This window comes from Magallana gigas, chromosome 3 (genome assembly GCF_963853765.1).
Source record: "Magallana gigas chromosome 3, xbMagGiga1.1, whole genome shotgun sequence".
NCBI classification, from domain to species: domain Eukaryota; kingdom Metazoa; phylum Mollusca; class Bivalvia; order Ostreida; family Ostreidae; genus Magallana; species Magallana gigas.
The window spans coordinates 57,722,215-57,748,661 of NC_088855.1; the positions used below are offsets into that span (position 1 = coordinate 57,722,215).

The 26,447-nt window shown below is 30.4% G+C and overlaps 3 protein-coding genes across 3 annotated transcripts in view; all 3 read right to left on the bottom strand.

The window, feature by feature from the left end:
* LOC117692664 (uncharacterized) overlaps window positions 1–26,447 on the bottom strand; it is a 356,019-nt gene that overhangs the window by 69,210 nt on the left and 260,362 nt on the right. The gene's annotated exons all lie outside the window — the stretch shown is intronic.
* On the bottom strand, window positions 9,379–14,087 carry LOC117692666 (uncharacterized). Its single transcript, XM_034481277.2, has 4 exons — window positions 13,881–14,087; window positions 13,193–13,251; window positions 10,108–10,251; window positions 9,379–9,904 (listed from the first exon to the last, which is right to left on the bottom strand). The coding sequence occupies exons 1-4, from the start codon at window positions 13,961–13,963 to the stop codon at window positions 9,831–9,833; spliced, it is 360 nt and encodes a 119-aa protein (XP_034337168.2). The 5' UTR covers window positions 13,964–14,087; the 3' UTR covers window positions 9,379–9,830.
* On the bottom strand, window positions 18,509–24,911 carry LOC117692670 (uncharacterized). Its single transcript, XM_066080607.1, has 5 exons — window positions 24,744–24,911; window positions 23,294–23,352; window positions 21,458–21,601; window positions 21,113–21,175; window positions 18,509–18,632 (listed from the first exon to the last, which is right to left on the bottom strand). The coding sequence occupies exons 1-5, from the start codon at window positions 24,830–24,832 to the stop codon at window positions 18,562–18,564; spliced, it is 426 nt and encodes a 141-aa protein (XP_065936679.1). The 5' UTR covers window positions 24,833–24,911; the 3' UTR covers window positions 18,509–18,561.

Genomic DNA, 26,447 nt, shown 5'->3' on the forward strand with positions numbered 1-26,447 from the left:
CTTTGTTCAAATGACAAAAATAAGTATGGGATTTGATATACTTTACTACAACCTTTTCATCACTTGTTTCACACGCTGCAAAACCTGCTGGACAAATAATATTGATTTTACAGTGTCTCTTCGTGTATTTACGAGAAGTCTTTGGTTTGGTTCCTTTTGCCCTGTGCGCAGTAAATGGCCCATTCCTGCGAGAAACTAGATAAGGAATTTTATCGGAATTTAAGGATGTAAGTAGCATGCACTTGATGTGAGATTTTCAAAGATTAGTGCGAATGTTTCTCGACTTGTTGCAACACTGCTGTTGTCAGAGGCAAAATCCCATCAAAAGCCCTGGACCGGTAAATGTCCTAGTAAAAATAAACTGGCGACTTCGAGAGAATAATGACTTATATCTCAGCTATTTTAAGACCTACCAACTTGAGATTCGGCATGAGTGTATTTCAGACATAACTTTTCTGAACAATACATGCATATTGCGAGTGTTTTAAAAATTAATTGATTTATTAGGCTTTTAAAGCGAGCTGGTATTTTTTTATTTGAGTCAGAGTTCGACCCCTTTCTTTATTTATGGTTACATTGAAATTAATGTTAAAACGGGCTTGGCCCCTGTGAGATAGAGGTAGGATCAGGTGCCATGGAGAAGTGAGCATCCTCTGCTGACCGGTCACACCCGCCGTGTTCTCTTTGTCGTAATCGGGAAAAAACCGGGAAAGTATGTAGACAATATTAGGTGATTATGGTCTAACTATTAGTATGAAATTATAAAATAAAATCAACATTATAAATCAAAAAGACATTAACACATTCTGATTTTAACTATGTTTGCACTCTTTACTTGTTGTTGATATGCCGTGTTTACGATGGTTTTAACAGCATTTTTTAAAATAATTTTTACATGGCTACCATAAAACGTATAAATTACTAACTATATTGCCATTATTGGTATAGAAAAAACCTGTTTTAAATTATAAAACAGTATATGTTATGTTAAATTATGTAACATCCCCCAAAGCCTCCTCTCACTCCTAAAAAAAACTAGCTTCGTCAATTTGTGTCCGTTATTAATTAAAATAATAGATAATTAAAAACACATTCCGTATGTTTTGATTTCCGATGTCTATTAGTTTTATTGGGATGACTAATTAGGCACTGCGACTGCACGACCTCTTCATTTCAAAGGGATGTACTGATTCAAGGCGTATCTTTTAATATCTATTCGATCAGTGCTTACTATTTATTTAAGACATATAACTATAGTCAGGTACCCTCTACACAACTGTGCTGAAAGTTCCATCGATGATCAGCAAAAACAATATGACAACAAGTTTTCAGAATATTGATGAAAAAAAAAATTTAAAGTAAAATTATTTGTAATCAAAGTACTGACGGGATTTAATTTTATTGATTATTTTTATGCTAAAATCAACAATATGTTATTTGTCTTGGCGAGTAGTTCCATAGCTGTATATGAATAATATTGCGCACATTTTATTTTTAAATGAATATTTTGGTTTTTCCAATAAGAATTCCGAGCTACTTGTATAGTATGGTATAACCTTACCCATAATCATCTAATTTGACCAGATACATAGTTCTAAACATATCATTTATATAGAATTTCAGGTCAGATGAAATTTTCAGTTCAATTCAAATTTTCAAGTCTTTCATATTTTTGCGTAAATAATTCATAAGTACGTCATTTCATGATATTTTCTACCACATTTCATAAGGAAATATAACAATCACACACACAAAGTCATGTTATTTGACGTAAAAAATAAAAGAATATCATTTAAATAAAGTTTCAGATCATTCAGGTCTTTAGTATTTCGGGTCTTTAGTATGTCCCGGTCCAAACACTTTTCACTTCCAGTTTGCCAGAGTAACTGCATAGGAGAGTTGATAAAAATCAAATCCCGAAAAATTTCTAAGAAATGTAAATAAAAAGCTTTATATTCACAAGCTAGCTGCCTCCTCAGTTTTTTTTTCACGAAATTATACACCATTCTTCGATTGACAATAATTTCATTATGAATTTTGCCTATATTATTAAAATGAATTTATTACTTTAATGATTATTGTTCGTTGGTTATTACACAATCTTATTGTCTTTTTATTTCTTTTCTGAATGACGAAATGGTTATGCAACCCCTGCAGCATATTTTTGATTGCACTCATGTAGTCTGTTTAAGCACAGATATGTGCACTGTGTGCTAGTGATGCAAGACTTTAGTGATACAAAAAGTTTTAGTAGAGATGAAATAATTAATTTGGCGTTTCATAGAGGCTCTTAAATATGTTTCCTTCCTTCTCATTCCAATCCTCATCGAGAAAAAGACCTTTGAATACTCAGATCATTCTGAACAATAACACCATGTTTTATTTGCGAAATAAATTGAATATGCTCTATTTTAATGAAAAGGTATTAGGAATACACTTGTCCACATGAGTTTCTCTTTTAGAGGACGACGTTAAGGAGATTTAAACAACTTTGCAAAGGATCACAATTATTGCAAATAAATGGGAAATACTTCGTACAACAACATTGTTTAATACGTGTTTATTAGAACTTTGGCTACACTTCCTTTATCTATCTATCTATCTATCTATCTATCTATCTATCTATCTATCTATCTATCTATCTATCTATCTATCTATCTATCTATCTATCTATCTATCTACCTACCTATCTATCTATCTATCTATCTATCTATCTATCTATCTATCTATCTATCTATCTATCAACATATTTTGAAAAATATACAGAATTAACATTAAAAGGTTAATGAATGTATTTCACTCTGGGTAAAAAAATGATCAACAGCCTACAAAGCAGCATAAGAAGATCAAAGTACAGAAGAACTGACGGGAGTTGATTTTATCGATGCTTATTTATTTTAAAATCAATGATATGTTATTTTGCATGACAAGTACAGGTAGTTTCTAATCTGTATTTGAAATACGCACATCTATACTACTATATAAAAATAATAGACTCGATTCTTTGAGCTTTAATACCGAGAAATCGGATGAGTACTGTCTTTTGTTTTATATATTTCAAACATCATTGGTACTTTTAGATTACCAATTTGTTTTTATTTTTTCTCAATCAAGCTTCGCTAATTTGTAATCAAAGAAAATTCCTTTAAAAAATCTGGAAGTCATCTGAATTTTTTGGATTTTACAAGTTTGCACATGCTCATTACATTCACGTTAAACCATGGAAGGCTCTTCAGTTTATGTTTCCAAAATATGACATTTGTATGGATAAACTCATAACGATATTACAAATACGTGTAAATTTTCATTGAAACCGAAAATTTGTCATATATTCATCAAAGGAAATACGGGAGATAACTCAGTGCATTTAATATGAAAAATCCCGAGAGTTCCGAATGTCAACATGGTGTGTAAATTCAAAGCGAGGAAAAAAGTTTGTGAAAAGTGTTGAATTCTTCTTTAGTAAGAATTAAATTTTTAGATGTAAGATATCAACAGCTTCAAAATGGTTTTTTTGTGAATAATTTGACTGTTAATTATTTACAAAGCAGCTTCATTAATTTTCTCCAAAATCGTTCCGGAGCGGTTCTGCAACTTTTTGCTACCTTAATACGGGTATACATATCGGAGGCGTTTTAACTGTGGTGAAGGCCCGTCCCAAGGTTTTTCAGTTAGATTTTTCTAAGCAGAGTGTAGTGAAATTAATAGCATTATTGTAGGCTTAAAGCTTGGTAATGTAAATGTCAACAATACGGCGTGTCGATTTATCTATTTCGTAAATGTCCGATATCATATGTTATATGTCAACCCGTGCACGCACGGGTCAAAGTCTAGTTATTATAATATGAATGATTTTTTCGACACAAGAATATTGATAAAACCCCATATGAATTAATTAAAGAAGTATTTTATTCAAGTATATAGATACATTGAAATGGATTGAACAGCAGGCATAATGCCTATGTATGTTCTCTCCTGAATTATATATGAATTATGTTAAGTAATATTTAAAGATGAATAAATTCAATCAAACTATGTATCAGTAATAGAAATATTTCTGGAAAATGTATGGATCCAAGCAATATTGAACTCTCGTCTCGTTCAACCAAACGCTCGGCTGTCGCCGTTAATCCCCGACAAGCAACTGAACTCTGGCGTAAGAATACATACAACTTCAAACAATATCTAAATTATTCGTACCATTTTAAATTTGACTATTTTCAAGATATTTATAAATTTGTTTCCATGAAAAACAATGCTTTTGCATACATTATTTCGAATTTATCAATTATTCTGAAGAACTAATTTTTGTCAGCGGCGATGATTTGTGCTTTGGTCCAAACACTGTTTCACTTTCGGTTTGTCAGAGTAACTGCATAGGAGAGTTGATTAAAATCAACTCCCAAAAACTTGATTGAACAAAATTCATCCTTATTTGGACCAGACTCAAAGTCTAACCACTAATTTCTCCCTCTTTTTACATGCATAAAAATGTTGTTGATAGGTGTTGTGTAGTTGTAATTAGAAATAAAACAAGGCCACATCACTCGACTGAGAAACAGTAGCTTTAACTCTAATAAAATCAGCTTGAAGGTATCAAATTCAAAGTATTTTTGAAATTAGGTAGAGTTGAACTTTATCAAAAGAAACATTTTTTTCTAAATATTCTGATGTAAGACAACGAACCCATTTTGTTATTTTAGTTTTTTAAAAGATTTTAAAAGACTTTTAGTTATCGATATTTTATGAATAAAAAAGGCTTATACTATTATATATAATTGTAGGCCTATCAAACAGAAGTTTAAACGACGTGATCCAACAATAAAACCACCTGTACTAATTATTTTAGAGCATTTGCACGCTTTGTAGTAAAAAGCTGTTATTGATAAAAAGAAAAAGTTATAAATCATAAAATTCTTAAGATTGTGTAAATCAAAACATTGCAAATGATTGAAAAATTATATTGAGATTCTCTTAAGAAAATCAAATGAATTGACGTAATTTCAATGAAAAAACAGTTTCGCCACAATATTGAATAGTTTTGTTTTTTATTATCATTAAACGTATTGTAGTTTAATCAATCCTTTATATAGTTTACCTAGTAAATATAACATGCACGAGCGATTCCCGCGCCAACTTGACTGAGTTTGTCATACAATATTTCAATTATATAAACACCCTGACACTGAAATTTTTAAAAAATAATCTCTATATAATAAACAAAAAATTGATAACACCGAGAAACTACATCATCAACTACAGTTGGTACCTTTGTACAAATACTGTACTATGTCAAACCATTTACGGAATGGTTGCATGTCTCTGTGAAAAAGTCAAACGGGATAGTCTCGAACAAAAGACCCGGTCAAAATTTTGAATTAAAGGGAGAACCTTACTGAGAAAATGTCAATCTTTTAATAGGCTTTTTAAAAGTTGAACAATATGGAAACAAAAGATGTTCAATGTGTGTAAAATGGGAAATTGGCTTAAATTTTTTGATTCTTCAACCCTGAGAAGAGATCAAGGGGGCCAAAATATGACAGAGATTGTTCTTAGAAAAAGTGCGATTTTCTAGTATTTTGAGTTTGTCCTTATTTTAAAACCATTTATACGCGTATTATTCCTATTGAAATCAAATGCAGGGTTGCACTTTGATTAATGAGATAATACTGCATCATTTTTTAAAAAAAAATTCGTGGTATTAATTGATAGCCATGCCGTTTTATGAAGTTTAAAACCTTTAATTTTGATAAGAAATTGTTAAAAATAATAAAAAACAATAGATGGCTAAATATATATTTAACATGTACTACATGTAAATTACGTGTAATAACATGTAATTCTAAATAATTAATATATCATTTTAAGTCATTATAAACAATTTCAAAATATCTGATTGTCAACATAGCACCCAATCCTTTGACTTTCTTCACCGACAACCCCAAAATAGCCTTTATTTCACATTTCTCTTGATAAAATTTCAAAGATTCATTAAATTGCAACTATTTAAAACAAAACACATAATTATGTTTTGTTTCTTCTTTATTGAAAATGTATCCAGAAAAATTGAATTTGTGTGCATTTTTTAACAATTTGTCATTAGCATGTATATCCACCTCATGATGGGGGTGTGGTCATTTTGTTCAGATTTGGTATTTCTATGTATGTAATAAATATATTTCAATTTTTATAACAAATGAATCTAGATCTTTTGGTATTGGTAAAAGAATAAACAGAGAAATCAGGTTTAATCATCATCTGCTCAGCATATTTTGGAAATTACTCCCCGTGTAAGATGCCTGATTGCCACTTTCTAGGTACCTGTCCCTTATAAAGAAATAAAATTGAAGGGTTTGTGTTCCGAGTAAGTTGCTTTTATGTTCAAATAGAGTTTTTAAACCTCTTAGTACCATTAAGAAACAAGTTGATTACAAGGAATAATAGTGTGTTTTGTCTTGTTCCCATTTGCAGGGGGTAGGTGATACATATGAGTCGAGTTCTCCTATGTGTTGGTACTAAATGTGAATATTTCAATGTTATTTTACATCTGATAGGGATAAAGGTTTCTTGTTATAACTTAATTTTTGTTATTTTATTTATAACAGATTAATTATATAACACAATTATTCGTTATTTCTTGAAAACCGCACAGAAGCAGGTCAAGGTGATTCAGTCGGGAAAGGGGGTAATCCTTGAACAGCCATAACGTTTTTATTTTTCAATAAAATCTGACCAATTTTAAAACCTTTGCTCAGAATTGCATCAACTCTCTGATTGTAAAGTGTTTTGGTTAGAGAGAAACAAACTGTAAAAGTTAAAGGTAGCAGAGGATAGTTCCGAATGAAAGACCTGGTCAAAATTTTGAAATAAAGAGAGAACCTGAGGTTTGGCTGGTTATTTGAAGGGTATAAATAGCCAGAATATTTATTGCGTTCATTTTGTGGATAGATGAGCTCATGTCAATTTCATTGATATATGACACTTTGATATGTAATGAAAATGCGAAACTGTGGCCAGAATTTCACTTTCATTTTTATGCTTGAAAACTAGGGTGGGTTCAGAACACGAAATGCCACTCGAAAAGAAGGTGATTGACCCCCATCAATTGGTGATTATTTGCATTAGTAGACATTGTGCTTAATCATATTGTAGTTTATGGCAGTTGCTCGGGACTGAAGCGTGGTGCTGTACCCGTGAAAATGTGAAAAGGGCAATTTTTCAGAAAATTTTGAGACCGTCCCTGGCTATTCTATATAGTGCTAGTATATGTAAGTTGTAATTGTTTTATTCTAAAATGTTTAAAAATTCTCAAGAGTCATGACCAGGTGTCCCCTGCATGTAAACCATATTTAGCATACATGTATCTAAAAATTGACTAAAAATTAGATCACATCCTCGACCAAAAAAACTATCCCCTGCCACCTTGATAATACAAACAAGGGAATGATGCAAAAATAAGTCGCACCAAGGATATTCGTTTAACACAACACCAACACTTCCAGATGAGACATGTATTCCTTTTAAAGGAATGATCGGCAATGATGATATATTGATAGCAAGAAGCAATCAACATGATCAGTTTGATGTAAAAAAATTTAAAAGGTACTGTATTTTAAAAAAATATAGAATATTTTGAACCTGTACACCATAAATTCATCATAAATATAAACCGTCAACAAATTTAAGTTTGAAATAAATTTGGGGAAAGCCGTTCGTAAACTCCTTGTCTAGTTTTATATTTTTAACGTAATAATTAAATGTTCATGTATCTTCTTTTTCTAAATCTTCTTCTTCTTCTTCTTCTTCTTCTTCTTCTTCTTCTTCTTCTTCTTCAGAATACTGAGTAGGGCTCTAAAAGAGCATGAACACAAATACAAAGAAAGCGTTTATTAAAATAAATTAATGCGACTGAAAAACATTGAATGCAATAATAACTTGCAATTGAGGTCGCATTATAACGTAACCTTGTTTATAAATCAGGCCGTCTTCTTAGCTACTATTATGCAACATCATTAGATCGAGGTCAGTTCATGGAGCATCTTCTTATGAATGAGGTCAGTTCATCGAGGTCAACTGCATTACTGAATGAACCTTTCGATCGAATTTCTTTGAATTAACAGGTCAAACTGTATTTTATGTATGTTTGCATCTCTTAAGGTAAATGAATTGAAATAAAACTGAGAAAAATGTTATATAAATACTAAACCAAACTTCAAGTTTTTATAAGAACTACTTATGCAAGCGGAATGTGTGCGCACGTGGAAGCATTTGCCGGATGCCTCATATGGACACAATAGTGATCGGCCGAAGCCGATCACAAAAAAGTTCACGTCTTTATGATATCCAACTTTTACCGGTATTTCAAATTTTATTGTATCTAAACAAGCTGTTTCATACGAAGTTAAGAATCACTACACATGTGTCTCGAAATACTGAGGTGTTGAAATTTTATATCACACACATCACGAAGCATCATAAAATCATACATACCTATTGCATTGATGCTCGAGGTCTGTTTTTATTCAAAACACCCCGAGAGGGTCTTGACAAATGTGTTATTCTTGTACAGCATTCATGTTATTTCAAAATATAAAGTTTTGCAATATTCTAACGAATGTTAAAAATTCATTGATTTGATCGAATCAAACTCGAAAAAATCTTAAGTCTCTATATGTTTTACGTGAATTTACATTTTTGTTGACACCAACTCTAAAAAATCAGGATAATCGCATTAAAATATCGAGATTGTCTTTATTTATTATAAAGGAAATTTAGAAAAAAAATATGTGATACAAAAAAATCCAAATCCTAATGTCGAAATAAATGTGTTGCATATAATGGATCAAATATGAAATTGCAATTCCATTTATGCTCTCATATACGGAATGTACTTTTTGAAGTTTTTTGATACCATTTATTAAATTAAGTACAATAAACAAAATAAACATAAAAATATTTAGATTTGTTAAGGAAATGTATCTTTTAAACGATTTTCCCATGGTTTGGTAGGTGAACGTTGCCATTGTATTTTAATGACGTTATGATAAGATGAAGCTTTGTAAGAGTAAGTTAAAAGAATTAGCATAAAAGAAAAATTAAACATCGTAGGCCTTTAAAATTTAATTTTTGAATGAATTCCTTCTACCAATCTACATTTGCAATACTGCAAAATTGTGCATGTTCATATATTGAGATAACCCCCAAAAACATCCAAATGGCAGAATTTAAGTATTTTGTATATGCATTATAATGTAGAATATGATATTACTCATCACAATTCACACTATGTTTACATTCCACATGTTTTTTGCATGTAAAGTGTGTGAAAAGGTACTGCAGTTATAACACTGTAATACACACCTGGTGTCAAAGGTTAAATTGACGACTTTTATTATGACGTCACAAACGTTGAACACTGCTAACTGTAACGTCACAAGCGAAAATCAAAGTTCACGCGTGTGGCTGTTACAATGGCTTTTCCGTTAATATGAACTTACTCTTAGGATAAGATAGGAATTTTAAGTTATAAATCACATTTGCAGATAAGTCAAGAAGTTAAAAAAAGTAAACATAAGCATTGAATCAATATTTTTAAGAGATACAGTCTCATTACTGCAGCGGTGTGTGCATACAAATTGAGTTTAATATTGATTCAATGCTTTTATATGTTCTTATAGTAAATGCACCTGTGTTTTGAGATTGTCCCTTAAAAAGAACGAATTGTTAATTTCTCGAAACGTCGCAAATAAATCCAAGTATGTGTAAATTACATATGGTAAAAAAAAAATGTAGTTTTTACTAAATTCGGTCCCTTAAGTAAGTCATAATCTTTAGTACTTGCCTTTGTTAGGACTAAGTTTGGAAAGGATTAAAGAAGTCAATTTTCTAGTTTGTGAACTGGTACCTAGAAACACATTGATGACAAAAATGATTGTTACAGATAAACAGGATTAACCGCTTTGAAAAGACAAAAATAATAATGAATCTATATCTTTTATTTTTAGCAAATAGCAATTTTTGCATAACAAGCTATTTGTAAAGATTCAAATGACAAAACACAAATGAATTTTTCTCACCTCAGAATACTATCGTAAAATAAATACTCACTGGTCACGGGACATCCGTAGACGTGGTGACAGCCCTCCTTGGAACAGTTACAGCGACCCTCACACCGAGCTCCGTATGATGGATAACTACACGGTAAACTGCAGTTGATGTCATTGGTTGGGTTAGAGTATCCTGGGGAGCATTCTATCAAAATTCAAACCGTCTTATTTGATATTGTATAAATTTTGAGTTTAATTGATATAACTTTATGTCATATTCATTAAATAAAATCTTCAAAATCCAATATGTATCATGAGAAAGTACATCTTTGATAACAAAAAAAAAAGAAGTTATATTTTGGGTGCTTACTATACATTCTGTATCTGAATTTCGTTTTCTAAGATAGTGTTTCAAATAAACAATAAGTAAGATTTTGAAAAGATATAATATTTGGGTCTAAACTGCAGATAATTATTGTTAGAATTAGAATCTTATCTACTATACGTTTTTATGTCTGTGTAATTATATGTTCTAAATTCCCAAGAGGCCTAGCAGCCTAATATTATATAAAATGAGTAAGGGGGAGCTAACTATCGATCTTAGAAAAATACTTCTTAAGATGTGTTGTATATATTCGCTGTCTTTATTTGGCACCCCTCATGAGGCTCCATTATTTGTATGAAGTGAAATAGATCCAATAAATGAATATTACAGACACTTGCAATATTGCATTCATGAAATATTTAAGATTTGACTGAAGTCTGCTACTGAAATATTTATAATTAAATATCTCAAATAAGATAGTTTAATTGCAAAATTAAGTCAGTTCAAATGTATGTCTTTGATAAGCTGCAATAATGTAGCTCTCTCGCGATTTTTTTTAGGGAGAGGGCTACAACTCCATAGGATCTCTGTTAAAGTGCAAGTGCGGAATTGAATCATTCCCGCAACAATTTCGGTTCAAATCGTCTATAAATGACAATCATTTTTGCCTTTCTTACCCGAACTGAAATATAGTAGTTGTGTGTGGCATAAATAATAAAAAAAAATATCAAAATTATTCCATATAACGGTTATTTTTCGTGTATGTCCACAACCCAAGTTGAATTTGTCCGACATGTTTACTGACATTGAGCGATTTTATTTTGGACATCTAATAAGAATTCAAGAGTGGATTTTGAAATGAACGTATAAATTCTCTTATTTTAAACATAAGTAACGCGGTGAATATGAATTTTACATTACATACCATTTCCTTAAATGATGTTTTTGTGATAAACGAGGTAAGATCGATTATTACACCGACATTCACGTTATCAAGTCCATCAAAACTCCAAGCGAAAATCCCATAAAACTGGTGTGTTTTATCTGGTTTTGGTTATATACGGTTAGTTTGTTCAACCCAAATTAAAAAAATCATTTAATCTTAAGAAAGTTTAAGATATAACAGTCTTTTCAGACCAAAGTCAGCTGCATTAATAAAATAACTACATGGCTATAGTGAATTTGCATTAACATTTCAGGATAAAATCCAAACTTGTCCTATGCTTTGGTTAACACGTCAGAAAGGGAGAAGTGGATGGAAAGACTTGAAGGGCTAAATGAATTTAGGGTAATACTTTACTTTGTCAAATTGATACTGATGTTGGACATTTAATATCTCTCTCTCTCTCTCTCTCTCTCTCTCTCTCTCTCTCTCTCTCTCTCTCTCTCTCTCTCTCTCTCTCTCTCTCTCTCTCTCTCTCTCCAAGCTTGCAAATGTAATGATTTAGCAATCATTATTAAATGGGAAATAAATGTGAAAGAGGATAGGAAATTCATTTTTTTTGAAACAAATTGTCATTAAATCTGGTGAATAACATGGACATTTAACGTAGCATACAGGAGCTATATGTGTACAATAACATTGTGCTTATTTACAAATCATAAAAACTGATATCTTAATTTCTAAGTGTCAAAATATGTTTCTTTTTCCGAAAACTAATGAAGCACCAAAGAACAAGAAGAATAGAAATATCTAAATGTTATCATTTGCAGGAATTAAATTCATTTTAATTGTGAGAATTGTTGAATGTGGTTATTTGTCTCTAGCTATAATTTTAGATAAACTCAAGTGGCTTGGAAAGGAAAACCAATGAAATTTCTCAAGATCAATTGATGGGAGGTTGGAACAGCAAGTTCAGGAGTATCAACAAATTATTTTAAAGACTGAAAACATTTAGAGGCATTTATTTTACATGTATCTGCATGTGAAATAAGTGGATAGCATACATTCTATGTATCTTATTTACTACTGAGGTTTAACATGTGTCAAATATGGGGCATATTTTGCATTGCAAAGCCATAGTTTGCACACATATTATATTCATATGATTCTCATATCATGTTAAAATTACATGATTGTCATATAAGAATTATATAATCATTATATAAGCGATCATATCATTTTGATATGATGCCCTTATCATAAAATTCTCATATCAGAATTATATGATTCTCATATGATACCGATGATATGATTCTCATATGATGCCCTTTTTTATCATCTCATATCAGCGCAATTATATAAGAATCATATCATTTTGATACGAGAATGATATGTGGCGAAATCCCCTGTGTAATTGACGATAAGACTGATTTGAAATGTTATGATGATATACAAAAATGCCAAGCTAAGATCGTTAAAAATATTTATATCTGGTATCAAATTCAATACACATGCGTGTGATAAAAATCTTGAAACCATAGCTATAATGATTAGGGAAACAAAAAACTAGGAAAAGAGATTAGGTGTAAATTTTTAGAAGATGCTACAATCGTGAATCATGGGTTTTACAACATTAGGTTCCGGGAGGATTGGTGGGATTATTTTTTTCTAACAGTTCTATCAAAGTTTACAGGAAAATATTCAAGAAATTGATTGACACAAATTCAAAGCAGCCTTCCATGAATACTCTAGATTGAGAAGGATGTAGATAAGTGTAGTAGCGAGGTTTTATGTGCTTAACCCTAAATTTTCCGGACAATTGTATGTCATATAACTTGTTATTGTGATGAATGCGCATTTTCGAGACAAGCTAAAATATGTTATAATATTCCAATATTTATATCGAAATGCTATTAAAAGTGAAAGCCAATAACTTACCGACACATACGTTTTGTTTTAAAAAGTAGAAAGGACAGCAGAAGGGTATCCCATCAGGTCTGAAAATAGAACTCTATTTCAGTAGACATAAGGAAATTAAGGTTAGACATAATGGTTTACTTTCAAGACTTCTTTACAGAAAAGTCAATCATGGATTTATATCTAAAAATAAAAAGTGGTAATAACAAACAATGTTCCAAAATGAGCAGTTCAAAGAAAAAATACAACAGATGAGCAACATCATTGATTTTAGCGAAGTTATACAAATGTGTCAGTATTTCCTAAGGAAATAATTCGAATGATATTTTTATCTTTTTAGACTTTTAATAAGTTTATTTAATATTTCCTCATATCCAAATATTCACATTTTCTAGTGTCTCTGTCTGTGATAAAACTACTAATTGATTTTGTAACGTATAGTCCATTACATTTCATCAATGACGCGGATGACGTTTGGTTTGGGCACAAGAGGCGTTTGCATAATTAAACGAAATTAAAATACCATAAAAATCAACATTTTAATATCTAATCGAACAATATCTGAAAAATATCTATAAATCATTCTTTGAATATTATATGGTGATCAAATACGGATTTTGGGATTTATTGATTTGATCAAACCGACCACCATATGTTACCACAGAATACTCAATAAACGATTCCTTAAATAACGCCTAAATCTACTCACCCCGGAGGTCTGCATGTTGATTGTGAGTACCCTGTGACAAACAATGAAAATATGTGAACCATCTTCATAAATGTTCTATCCATGGTTGTTGATCAGGAAGTATTTCATAAAGCCTGTTTATAATTATGATGAGTTCAGTATACTTTTATTTTATAGCATATGTACTTCAACTAAATGAGAGAGAAAATCCATATCAATAAAAATCAATAAAATCAATAAAGTCTTTGCTGCATTTGTTCCTTTCAGTAATAAAGATGCATCAACTACTCCTGGAAAGGCAATTGTTACATTGAAAGCTGAACTCCGATCACTTTTTATTCTTTAAGAAGCAATGTTATTTACAGATCTGGTTCGACGACGACGTTAGGAGTCATACGCGGTTAATGATTTATAAGTATTTAGGTGCTAGTTAGATTCACACTGGTTGACATATCGTGCAATCTTTATGCTTGAAATAAGGATTTGAATGTATTTCTATTAACATATTTTATATGCTATACCATAATTCTGGGTTGTTTACGTTTTAAGAACCCCCATCCCTGCATAAGGTAATTCTTTTTTTTTTTTATAATTTATTGTTTTTGTTCCATACATACTAATACTAATGTTGACATTATTAAATTCAGTTTTTATAAATTTTATACACATGCATACTCACTCACACACAAGTATAATTACATACATTTTTCAATATTAGTGGTAAATGGTTACTTTGCTTCCAAAAAAAAAAAAAAAAAAAAAAAAAAAATAAAAAACAAAAAAATAAATAACAAATAATAATACGAATAGTAATAATCATAATATCATAATCTAATCTAAAATGTTTTTCCATGTAAGCCACAATTTTTCAAAATTGCGCAGCTTTTGATTTTGGATAGCAGCATATTTTTCTACATGGTATTTTATTCTTAAATGACTGAGTAATCCAAGAAAATTTGGCATTTTGTTTTGCATTAAGGATATAAAAATATATTGTTTAACATATAGAATTATGAAGTTTTTAACCCTGTTATTGTTTGACAATGGTAGATCACCGAGAATAACATTCGAAACATTGAAACCAACTCTTTCAGAGGTTTTTCTGTATATATGAAGACTTAAATCACTCCAGAGTGTTTGTACTTTATCACAAGCAATGAAAACATGTATTATTGTTTCAACATTTTCCATACAAAAACCACAACAATCAGAAGTTTTAATGTTAATTTTCTTAAGGTATTTTCCAACAGGAACAATTCTATGTAAGATTCGAAATTGTAACCACTGGGCAGAAGAATCACTAGTGGTTTTATAACAAATTTTAAAAACATCTTGCACTGATATTGTGTCTACTCCATATGGCCTAAGCTCTGCCTCCCACTTGCTGATTGAGGTTGGAATAGCCTCATTTTTATTCAAGAAATTATAAAAGATTTTTGAGCATTTTTCAGAAGATATGAGAGGTTCAAAAAATAAAGGTACATATGGATTAGGAAGTCTTTTGAAAGAAGACCTATCTATTAACAATGATTTCAAATATTTTGAAATAGCTGTAACAATGCTATTGTATTGCATCAAACAACTATCAGATAGATTGTATGTGTTTTTAAGAACTCCAAAGTCTAAAAGATTACAATCATCATCAAAAAAATCTTGCACAACCTTTATTCCCTTTTCATACCAGGATTTAAAAAAAACTGGTTTGTTGTTAACTTTTATATTAGAGTTATACCACACTGGAATATAATGAAATCTGTTTTTAAAGTGCGGAGAGTAAGTAAAAGATTTCATATAACATGACCAAGCAATCAAAACATCTTTCCAAAAGGCGTTATTTTCTTTTAACAAACAATCAAACACAAAACTATCTCCAAAATCATACAATTTCTGTAAAATATCATCTCCATTGAGAGCATAGAAAATATCCATCCATGGTTTATGTGAGCAAGTTAACCTTTTAATCCATGTACATTTAAGTGATGTAATAAAACTTCTAACATCTACCATTTTCATACCACCTGACAAGTAGTCTTGTGTTATAAGAGACCTTTTAACTTTGTCTGTTTTGGATTTCCATAGAAACTCAAAAAAAAGCTTTGCATATAAATGCTACAATCTCCTTTTTGGGAGTAGGAAGCGATATAAATAAATGATTTAGTTTTGGAATTAACAAACTCTTAATGACAGTGACACGACCAATTGGAGTAAGAATTCTTCTTTTCCATTGTTCCATAAGTGCAATGATTTTTGGAATCTGATTACCAAAATTAATATCAACAATTTCAGAAAGTTCAACGGAAAATTGGAAACCTAATAAATTAAAAGATGTAAATCCCCAGTCTAATTTCCATCTGGTATGATGAAACACTTGATCAGAGAATTTTTTTGAACCAATCCACACAATTTTTGTCTTAGATGTATTAATTTTAAGTCCTGAAAAGCTGGAGTAAAAATCTATAGTTTCTAATGCTTCGAACAAGGATTTTGGTGAACCATCAAGGGCTAACAAAGTGTCGTCTGCATACTGTGATATTATATGTTCTTTATTATGAACAAAAATGCCCTTAATATCATTGTTTTGCTTTATAAGAATTGAAAGGATTTCTGCACATATAATGAATAAATATGGAGCAACAGGATCTCCTTGTCTACAACCCCTTTGTATGTCAAATTGATCTGATAAAAACCCACTTTGTAAAATGCAGGCACGGAAATTTGTGTTTAAAATTTTTATCCACTGGATAATATATTCTCCAAACCCAAAATAACTTAAAACTTTATAAATAAATGACCATGACATAGAGTCAAAGGCTTTTTCGAAATCAATGAGGACCAAAAGCCCTGGAATTTCATGTATCTCTGTGTACGACATCAGATCATAAACAAAGCGAGTATTTTCCCCTATGTATCTGCCTTTTATGAAACCAGATTGTGTATTTGAAATAATAATGTCCAAAACTTGTTTGATTCTAAAGCTTAGGCAACCAGATATGATCTTGTAGAGAACATTTAAAAGGGTTATTGGTCGCCAGTTCTTTAGAAACTGTCTTGGTTTGTCCCCTTTTGGCAAACATGAAATTATTCCAAGTCTTTGAGAGATAGGAAGCTCTTTTTTAAGAAAAATACAGTTAATAGCTCTAACAACATAATTTCTAATATCACTCCAAAAAAACTTGAAAAATTCTGCGGTATACCCATCACTACCAGGGGACTTATTATTCTTCATGTGCTTTAATACGTTAAGAACTTCTCTTTCCTCAATGTCTTTCTCCAGACCTTTGGACGTATTTGTATCCATTTTAGGATTATTAGAATTCAAGAACATTTCTTCTAAATTTATATTAACTAAGCTTGAATCTGCACTTTTATACAGAGTTTCATAATATATCTTAACTTCATCTAAAATTTCTGTTTGTTCATATATAGTGCCAGTACCCTCTAATTCAATTTTTTTTATTGTTTTATTTAAATAATTCCTAGATTCTAAATTACAGAAATATTTTGATGGTTTTTCACCCTCTTCTATCCAGCGAGCTCGGGACCTTATCATGTGGCCTAGTAACTTTTCTTTTCTAATACTCTCGAGTTCCTTTTTTTTTTCATCTAATTTATTTAAATCAATGAAAGCATCTGATTCTAAATCCTCAATTTCTTGCAATAGTGTTTTTTCTTTTTGGTCTTTTTCTTTTTTGATATATGAAGAATATGAGATAGTATTTCCCCGTATTTCCATCAGTAGTACCTCAAGAAATAAACTTTCATCCATGTTATTTTTACATTGGAAATTTTTACTCTCTGCATTCTCTAAATATTGATTACTAACACATTTTATTACATTTTTTACCTTTTGAACGTAGTCTTTATCTGTAAGTAAATAATTATTAAATTTCCAAAGACCACGCCCTCTCCGGAAGGGATTAAATTTAAGCTCGAGCAAAACTATAGAATGATCAGACCTGTATCCAGGTTTGATAGTACAGTTTTCAACAAGATTTGTTAAGGTGTCAGAAATGAGAAAATAATCATAAGGTAATTCTTAGTCCTTTTCAATTTTTCAGTGGAAAAAAAAAATTATGCCTTGGAAAAATGAAACTGTTGTTCTTATTTTCGCAACTTATTTTGTTCAGTCTAAGAAAGATGGGATTTGTCATCCGGAAAAAAAGAAGTGAGTAACTGGCTTTTATAATAAATCATGTGTTTTACTTCTTCCAAATAAAAGATAATATCCTGAAATTTTATTTTAATTTTTGTTTAATAAAAAATACATTTGATATGCTTTTCAAATTCAATTGATAATTCAGACATTTTTTTTCATTGAAGAAAAGACAAATGTTGTTTGTTTATTACCGAGTGGGAGATATCTGCTTGCGAAAGTATCTTTTAACTAAATCAAGATAGATAGACTGATAGATAGATAGATAGATAGATAGATAGGGTGGAATCATTAGATTTCGTGGGTCTCTATTATTATCCACTTATTAACATATAACATCCTCCACGAATTATCAAATAAGGGTTTGAATAATATTTTCTTAAGATTGTATATGAAAATACACAAAAGTACCTCCACACGAACCTGTAAAATTTAAGCAACCCACGACAATTGGTCCCCATGAATTTAAATTATTCCACAGTAGCTAGTTTTCTCTCCTTCTTTACTTTTACAGCATGTAACGGAAGCATTGGTCATCATTGTTCCTTGCTATGCCCTAGAGGACACTGTGGCCTTCAGTGCAGTAAACAGTGTCTCTGTGATGATTGTGATAGTCAGACCTGTGGGTGTAGCGGTAAGTATCTGATAACAAACTAAACACGAACATGCCCAGAGTCATATGTTCGTATAATCGAAGGTTGGTTCACGAGGTATCTCGGAAATTTTACTCTTTGAATTCTGTATGTTTTATATTGAAAATTGGATTTTTATTGATAAGGAAATGCAAACTTTACTGGATAAACCTAGAGTAGTTCACATTACATCTATCACAAAATAAGATCATAATGTTACATATGTAAACATATTTACAATGTTAAAATATCAAGCTGAAGGCAAATGTATAACACAATGCTTGAAGCCAACCCTTTGATACATTTCTCTGTCGTCCTGTGACTAGGTAGGACACTCTAACTATACATAGAGTGAAATATTTAGATTCCTGGAAAACAGTTTAACTGATTCTGATGTTATTCAGGACAGAGATAAAAACAATAATTATTTTTTTAATATCAATAAGAAGTTGTAGTTTATATTGGTAGAAATTCGTAAAATATGTTAAGACTGATGATTTCTCTAGTATCAAAAACGATAAACACATCCGAATTAATGTTTAAACCGTAACTGTTATGATAGGGAAAAAGAAACATCGGAGGAGATGATGTAAAACGTTTGATGATGCAATGAGAAAAAAGGATTCGATTCTCTTTCCTAATCTCCTTTTCTGTTGTTGTTATGTGATATGATAAATGAAACATAAGTATGGTAATATTAAGCCCCACCCCTCCCGCCTCGGAAATGAAGAGGCATTGAGAAATCTTGTAGATATAATGTCAAAAACACATGACAACATTCATGCTTATTTTTTTAGAAATTGATTTTAATTTTTCAAATAACTCCAACACAATAAAACGGTATACCATTTTAATTCAAATATTTTGATCAAAAACGTTTATTGTTGAATAGAAAGTTTAATACTATATGTTGTCTTTTAAATAGTAGTGTTTATACCAAAACGATATTACATTGGGTTTTTTTCTGTAAAGTATCTATAAAGCATCATTCATATTAAAAATCAAGATAAGACTCGAATATTTATTTTCTGGTCTTCCTTACAGAAAGGTTACTATCGTGGTTTTGAATATTTAGAAGTAAAGACAAACTATTTTCTTCAATATATGTATGACATTGACAGATATTTCCAAACATTTGAGGGTGTTCTTTTAGAAAACTGAGAATAAACCAAACAAGTCAATTGTAAATTCAAATAAATATAGCAGATATATCTTGATATATCATGAAATCCATATGATATGAAAACTTATTATCAGGACAAAGATTACTTTGGCAAGAACCTCTAGATTAAAGAGCAAATCAATGCAGATTTCGACAAGACAATTTTATTTCCCAAGAATTTGTACTATACTTGAGTTTAACGCTGAAAGTATTACTTGCATCTTTTATATGATGTTTATGTAATTTACGTTTCTATAACATTATCTATAACTTAATTCATTAAATAATATTTTTTGCCTTTGCAATCTAATGTTATTAAAGCAAAACATATTGTTTTATCAAACAATAACACAGATGTTAATTAGAATCAAATATGCATCGAATATGCTGATTTAAAAAGAGGTAATTGTTCAACATGTAGAAACAAATCAGATCTTTAAAAAACACATTTTATCGTAAAAAAAAATACATGTATATACAATGACACAACAAAATTTTAATACCAATCATAATATTAAGTAATATTAACAAATTAGCAATCAAACATCAAGCAATATTTACATAGCAATTCGCTAATGTATTTTAAATAACCTTCTGAAAGTTGAATTATAACATTTTATAATATCCTAGAGTAACAAATAACGGAACAACGTTATCACTTCATGATAAAGGTATTATTAGAGTTATTCTTTAATTAATGATACATACTTAGTAGTTTTGACTCAACATAATGACGTCAACCTACGACCTTGCTATTGTTCAAATAATCTTTACTATACAGCACTAGAGTCCTACTTCTCCGCAGAAATCTCGACGGTTCCAAATATCGGAGACCTTTTTACTCGCATATTACGAACACTGCTTAACAGAAATGGTCAAACTAGATCTTTCTCTTTATCCTGTAAATACTACTCTGCCGATTGCTTTAATATGTTTTAAAGATTTGACATATTAATTAATTTTAGATAACATTTTCCTGTAAACCATGCAGAGATTTTTTCAAACATAAAAATTACATTATTTATCAACATAATTAATAGTTGATAAATAATGTACTTTTTATGTTTGAAAAAATCTCTGCATGGTTTACAGGAAAATGTTATCTAAAATTTGACTGTAAAATTATTTCATGAGATGCGTGAAAGTAAAACAAACAATTCGTTTATACCGTCTCATTGTGTAAATTGGTTATATATCATATGAATTCCTATGAAATATAGTAAGAGCGTGCAATTAGTGTTCTATTATACAAATATCTAGCTGTCTCTATTCATTTGGAATTTCTTAGCGTAGCATAATCATTTACCTGTGTGAAATGTAATGGATATATAATGGATCGCAGATGTTTTCTGAATGGTTCCTTTAGTACCTTGAAAAATATAATTAACATATTGTTTTTCAAACAAATAGATCAGTTGATATAATGAATTTATTAAAAGTTGATTTTACCTTTAAAATTATAATGTTACACCTATTCATTGAAACAGTAATTATAACTTTAGTATGAATTTCGTTTAACTCCGATGCAGGCAATAGTTACTTTTTCATATTCTTGCGGTCGACTGAGAAGAAGAGTGTGATAAAATCAAAAATAAGCATGCAAAAGAACTTTACTGAAATAAGACTAACACTGTGCTAAATCAAGACTTACTGGCTAGAGGACATCCATAGACGTGGTGGCAGTCCTTCTTGGAACAGTTACACACACTCTCACACCGGGCTCCGTATGATGGATAACCACACGGTAAACTGCAGTTGTCAGCATTTAATAGGCTAGATAGTCCTGGGGGACATTCTGTAATTAAACAGTGTGCATTGGTTTGGGTACAATAGTTTGTCCCGGTGTATACTACTTATTTCGTATTTTTATGCGATAAAAAGATATAGGTAAGAGTAATTGACCGTTTCAAAATTCAGGGATTGCTAGTCAAAGTTCATAACATACGTTACTTAAAGAAAGATAGTGTAAGTGACTTAAGTAGAAACATGAATAGAAACTTAACTTTACACAATTCTTTTCAAAATTATAAATGAATATTTCATTGCTATGATTTAACAAACGGCTTTTAAAGGCACTGTTGAGCGAATTTGATATCTAATATGTTTGCATTGTTGATTGAATTCCTTTTTTTTTTTAAACTTTTACTATGCGTGAATAATATCATGGTCAATCAAAATTTAGTAACGTTGGGAAAACGTATTCTATTGACAGCAACCAAGCGTCGTCAGGCATAATAATTAAAATATCCCATATTATACGTAAGAGTTGGAAATTGTTCCCTTTATATAACGTACGGAGTAAAATAAGTAGACAGTTTTGCTCACTTTAAATGTTAAACTAAAAGTACTATATAAATGTATCAATAAATGTCAAATTACAATGGAAAATCGTTGGTTAATGACTATGCAGGGATATAAACGCAAAGGATGATTTTTAAATCAGCTTTCTAATTATTTCTCTAAGACTAAAAAACTTATTGATAAGACTTGAAATTTTGTAAGTAATATCATCATTTGTTTTTTGTTCTTCTGAATTCTTATTGTGCATTTTGATAAAGTTATTTTGACGAATACTTTGTAACGATCTATTGTTGCAATATTCCAAAAAATTAAGAAAAGAAAATATCCATTTTGTTATTTTAAGATGATCTCTATTCAAACTAGACAATGCAGTTTTATCTTTCTTACATATTGTATGTATAGAATAGTATTTTACTAGTTACATCTTACAATTTAAGGAAAGTATTGTAGTACATGTATTTTGATAAACTATTTACCAAAAATTGCAATAATTTTCCTTTTTTGTAGGTTTTATGTATAGAAACTATAGTATGAATCTTAAATTAATTTCATTGTTTCAAGTTCTTCTGTACAAGAATTTTATCATGTTAAAGTTGTATTTCCCCAGTAGAATTTACTGCATGAAATGTAGATAAGATATGCACACGGAGAAAAAAAATATTCCAATAAATTATATGAAATCAAAATTTTCAAAGCTTAACGATAAGAGTTAACATATGTTGTTTTAAAAACAAAAAACACCTCCTAGAAGGTAAATCACAGGGCTCAAAGTACAGATATGCGGACTCATTTGATGTGTATTGAAGACGTTTACTAGATAGTCGTTGTTACAGACTAAATAAACCAACGAGTCATTATTAATTAATTAACTGAGTTTATAAACATTTTAATACATATTTATATAGATATCGTAAATGTAATGAACTTGAGAGGGTCAGATATTTAAAACAACTCCCGATATAATCTGACTATGATTACGGGATGACCTCGGCTACAATTGTAAACAATGTATTCCGCCCCTCAGAAGTATTTCGAACAATATTATATATAATAGAGATTTATGTAAATGTATTTAGTAAACTAAACATCAATCTCGTTGCTTTTTAATGACAGACAGAGCATCATCCCTGTCTGAGGTTAAAAAGCCCACTTTTATTTAAATCCTAGGTGAAAAAAAAAAACATACCTTCACATTCATTGTTTTTTGGAAAATAATATGGACAGTAAGCTGGTCTTCCATCAGCTCTAAAATTAACACACGTTGTGTAAAAAGGACATTATCTAGATGTTCATTCAAATCATATTTAAAAGCATTTAACTTTACAATCAGCCATATTGGGTATAAAATACTAGAAAAAATGCCTTGACATAAATCACTTCTATATCAACAGGAAATTATATCCGTTTGTGAGAGGACCAACTGTGTTCACAATGAACTCCCACGAAACTAATACTTAGTGTATTGTTGTGCAACAGCTGCATGGAAAGCAAAGGAAAGAATATATACTTTTACGTCAAATTAATCAATTCATTATATTAAATTTAACCCTCAAACACAGATCAATTTTGAAGGCTTAGCGATGAGTAACACTAGAAATATACACTTAATTATCCATATGCCCCAGTCACACATTCACGGATCAACTCCACGGTTCTACTACGGAATATTTTCCACGGTTGACACCAGAAAATCAAACAATCGTTAATGCTCCAGTCACACATTCACAGATCAACTCCTAGGTTCGACTACGGAATAATGTCCACGGTTGACACCGGAAAATCTAATGATACGGAGTTAGTACGGATGCACTACGGAATGGATATAAATTGATACATAAGAATTACTACGGATTTATACGGAGTTAAAACGAACTGCTACGTTCTAAAACGGTTTAGTAAGTTTTTCTAAGGAAGTACTACGGTGGTTTCATCTGTAGTGGAATTTTGAACATTGCTTACGTAGCTAATCCGGTATTTAATCCGTGAATGTGTGACTGGGGCAAAAGGTACATTTTGACAAAGAAATTTTAATTTATAGGGATCAAATAAACAATGTTTAGAAATAAAAAAATAAGGTGGTTAATTTCAATCTATTGCTATGTAGGTAAATCAGTTCATTCTTATAAACTGAGATATACTCTTTATTATTATCTCCATTTCTTTGCAATTATGTCAATTGTGTACGAAATGATTCGAAAACAATATTTAAATTGTAGATTTTGATGGAAAATAAATATAACTCACTCCCGTTTCTGAGAAACTTGAGATGATCTGGAAACTTATTTCGGTTAGAAATAATGATATACTATATATATAATGATGTGCTATACATGAAGTCATCAAGAGTACTGTTCAAACCTTCGATGAACATCACAGTTTGCTAACTTCTACTATCTATACAACAAAGCAGAAAAGAAAACCAAAAAAAAAATAAACCCCAAAAAGAAAAACACCTGGGGTAATTTTTAAAACAACCAATGCAGCGGCCAATTATAGATCAAAATCAGCGCAAAAACGTACCCTTTACTGTATAACACGAACGCTCTTAACCTTGGTAACATTTTTTCTTGACTCAGTTGTATTTTCTTTAATCAGAAGCTCGGTAAATTGCAAAGATGAAGAGTAAAGGTACCTACCCAGGTGGCCCGCAAACAGATTGACATTTTCCCAAGCTAATTGTTGCAATAAATGCAACATATTTTAAAGACTGATAAACATGTGCCATGCTATACTATCAGGAAATTTTGTGTTAGCATTTTACAACATGAATTATATGTTTATTTCCTTATTAAGATGACAGGAACAGAAATCAAAGAACAAGTTTTGAAATGTTGAAATATCTGTCTCCTATTACATAAACAGAATAATATCAAAATGGTAATAGCTCTTATAACAGGCAATCAATAGAATATGATTTTTTTTTGCAAATTATTATTTTTTATTTATTGCATTAAAAATCGTTTGTGAATACTTAATTGTCTTAGAGTCGTGGAGAATTGCCGAAAAACAATCATTTTCCCGTAACGAATATCTAAAAAAAATGTTGGAACAGCCATCAGAAATTCTATCGATGAGCCGGGATTAGGATCGAGGAAATTTGCGATGAAGTTTCCGCGTCGTTAATTAGTTCTGTAATCACTTTAAAAATTATTTGAAACTATTATAAAACATGACAAGGCAATTTAATTTTGATTTAAACATATTTTATTGAGTAATCAAATGGATTAGGCAACAGGCAAAGCCTAAATAAACCTTCTCCAAAATACAAAGTCAAGAAGCGGTGTTATAAAATAATCATAAAATATAGTATATAGTATTATTTACCAGTTTACACAGTGATATATTAATGCTATTTTTGTATACAAGACCAAAGATAATTAGATATTAAATAATAAACTTGACTTTTGTCATATAATTATAAATTGCAAGTTAATTTGTTGTTTAGCATATACATGAACACATTCATTCCTACATTTATAAACCCATCACTTCATTCATTCATACCGACATACAGACATATATAAAATTCTCATGATCCAGCCCATTTGAAAGAAACAGTAATTAGAAAAAGAACTTATAAGTAAAAAAGAAAGTCATGACATGACAAGGCAAGAAACAGAGGAGCCGAAATCGCTTATACGTTTGTTCAATAATCAAGACAGTAGCAAGCTGTTCTCATAACAGGTTAAATACATTGCGAACCAATTATCAAAACCTTGTGTCTATAAAATATTAAGTTTAAAACTTTCATATAATCATTGAATGTTTGTGGAAGAATTTTATCCACACTCTCATTTATTTTTGTCAATGAAACCTGTGGCATTGCAAAAATCACTTGAAAATGTATTTTTAATAAATCCCGATTTAGCTGTCGGAATACAGTTATTAAGGTATTGTTTTGAAAACCTAACTTCCTTATTGTTAACAATTTAAAGTGCGTATATCAAGCATTTGAGGGGTGGTCATGTTGATTTACTCTGACTAAATATTGCACTGTTTCTGATTATTGTGTAGAACTAAATTGTAAAAATATACTATTTTTGGCTTTATGTTACCTGTGCATGTAAATGTATTTGATTCTCTGAATAAATTGGTTGCCTCTAAAAAAGCTACAGTCATTTTATTTAACAGAGAACGTAAATACATTATGATGTCTCAAACGTTGAACGCTGTAAACTGCAACGTCACAAGCGAAAATCAAAGTACACAGTTGTGGCTGTTACAATGGCTCTTTCATTAATATGAACTTAACCATAGGATAAAATGGGAATTCTAAGGTATAAATCACATTTGCACTCAAGGTGAGAAGTTATAAAAATGAAAAAAAAAACATTACTTCA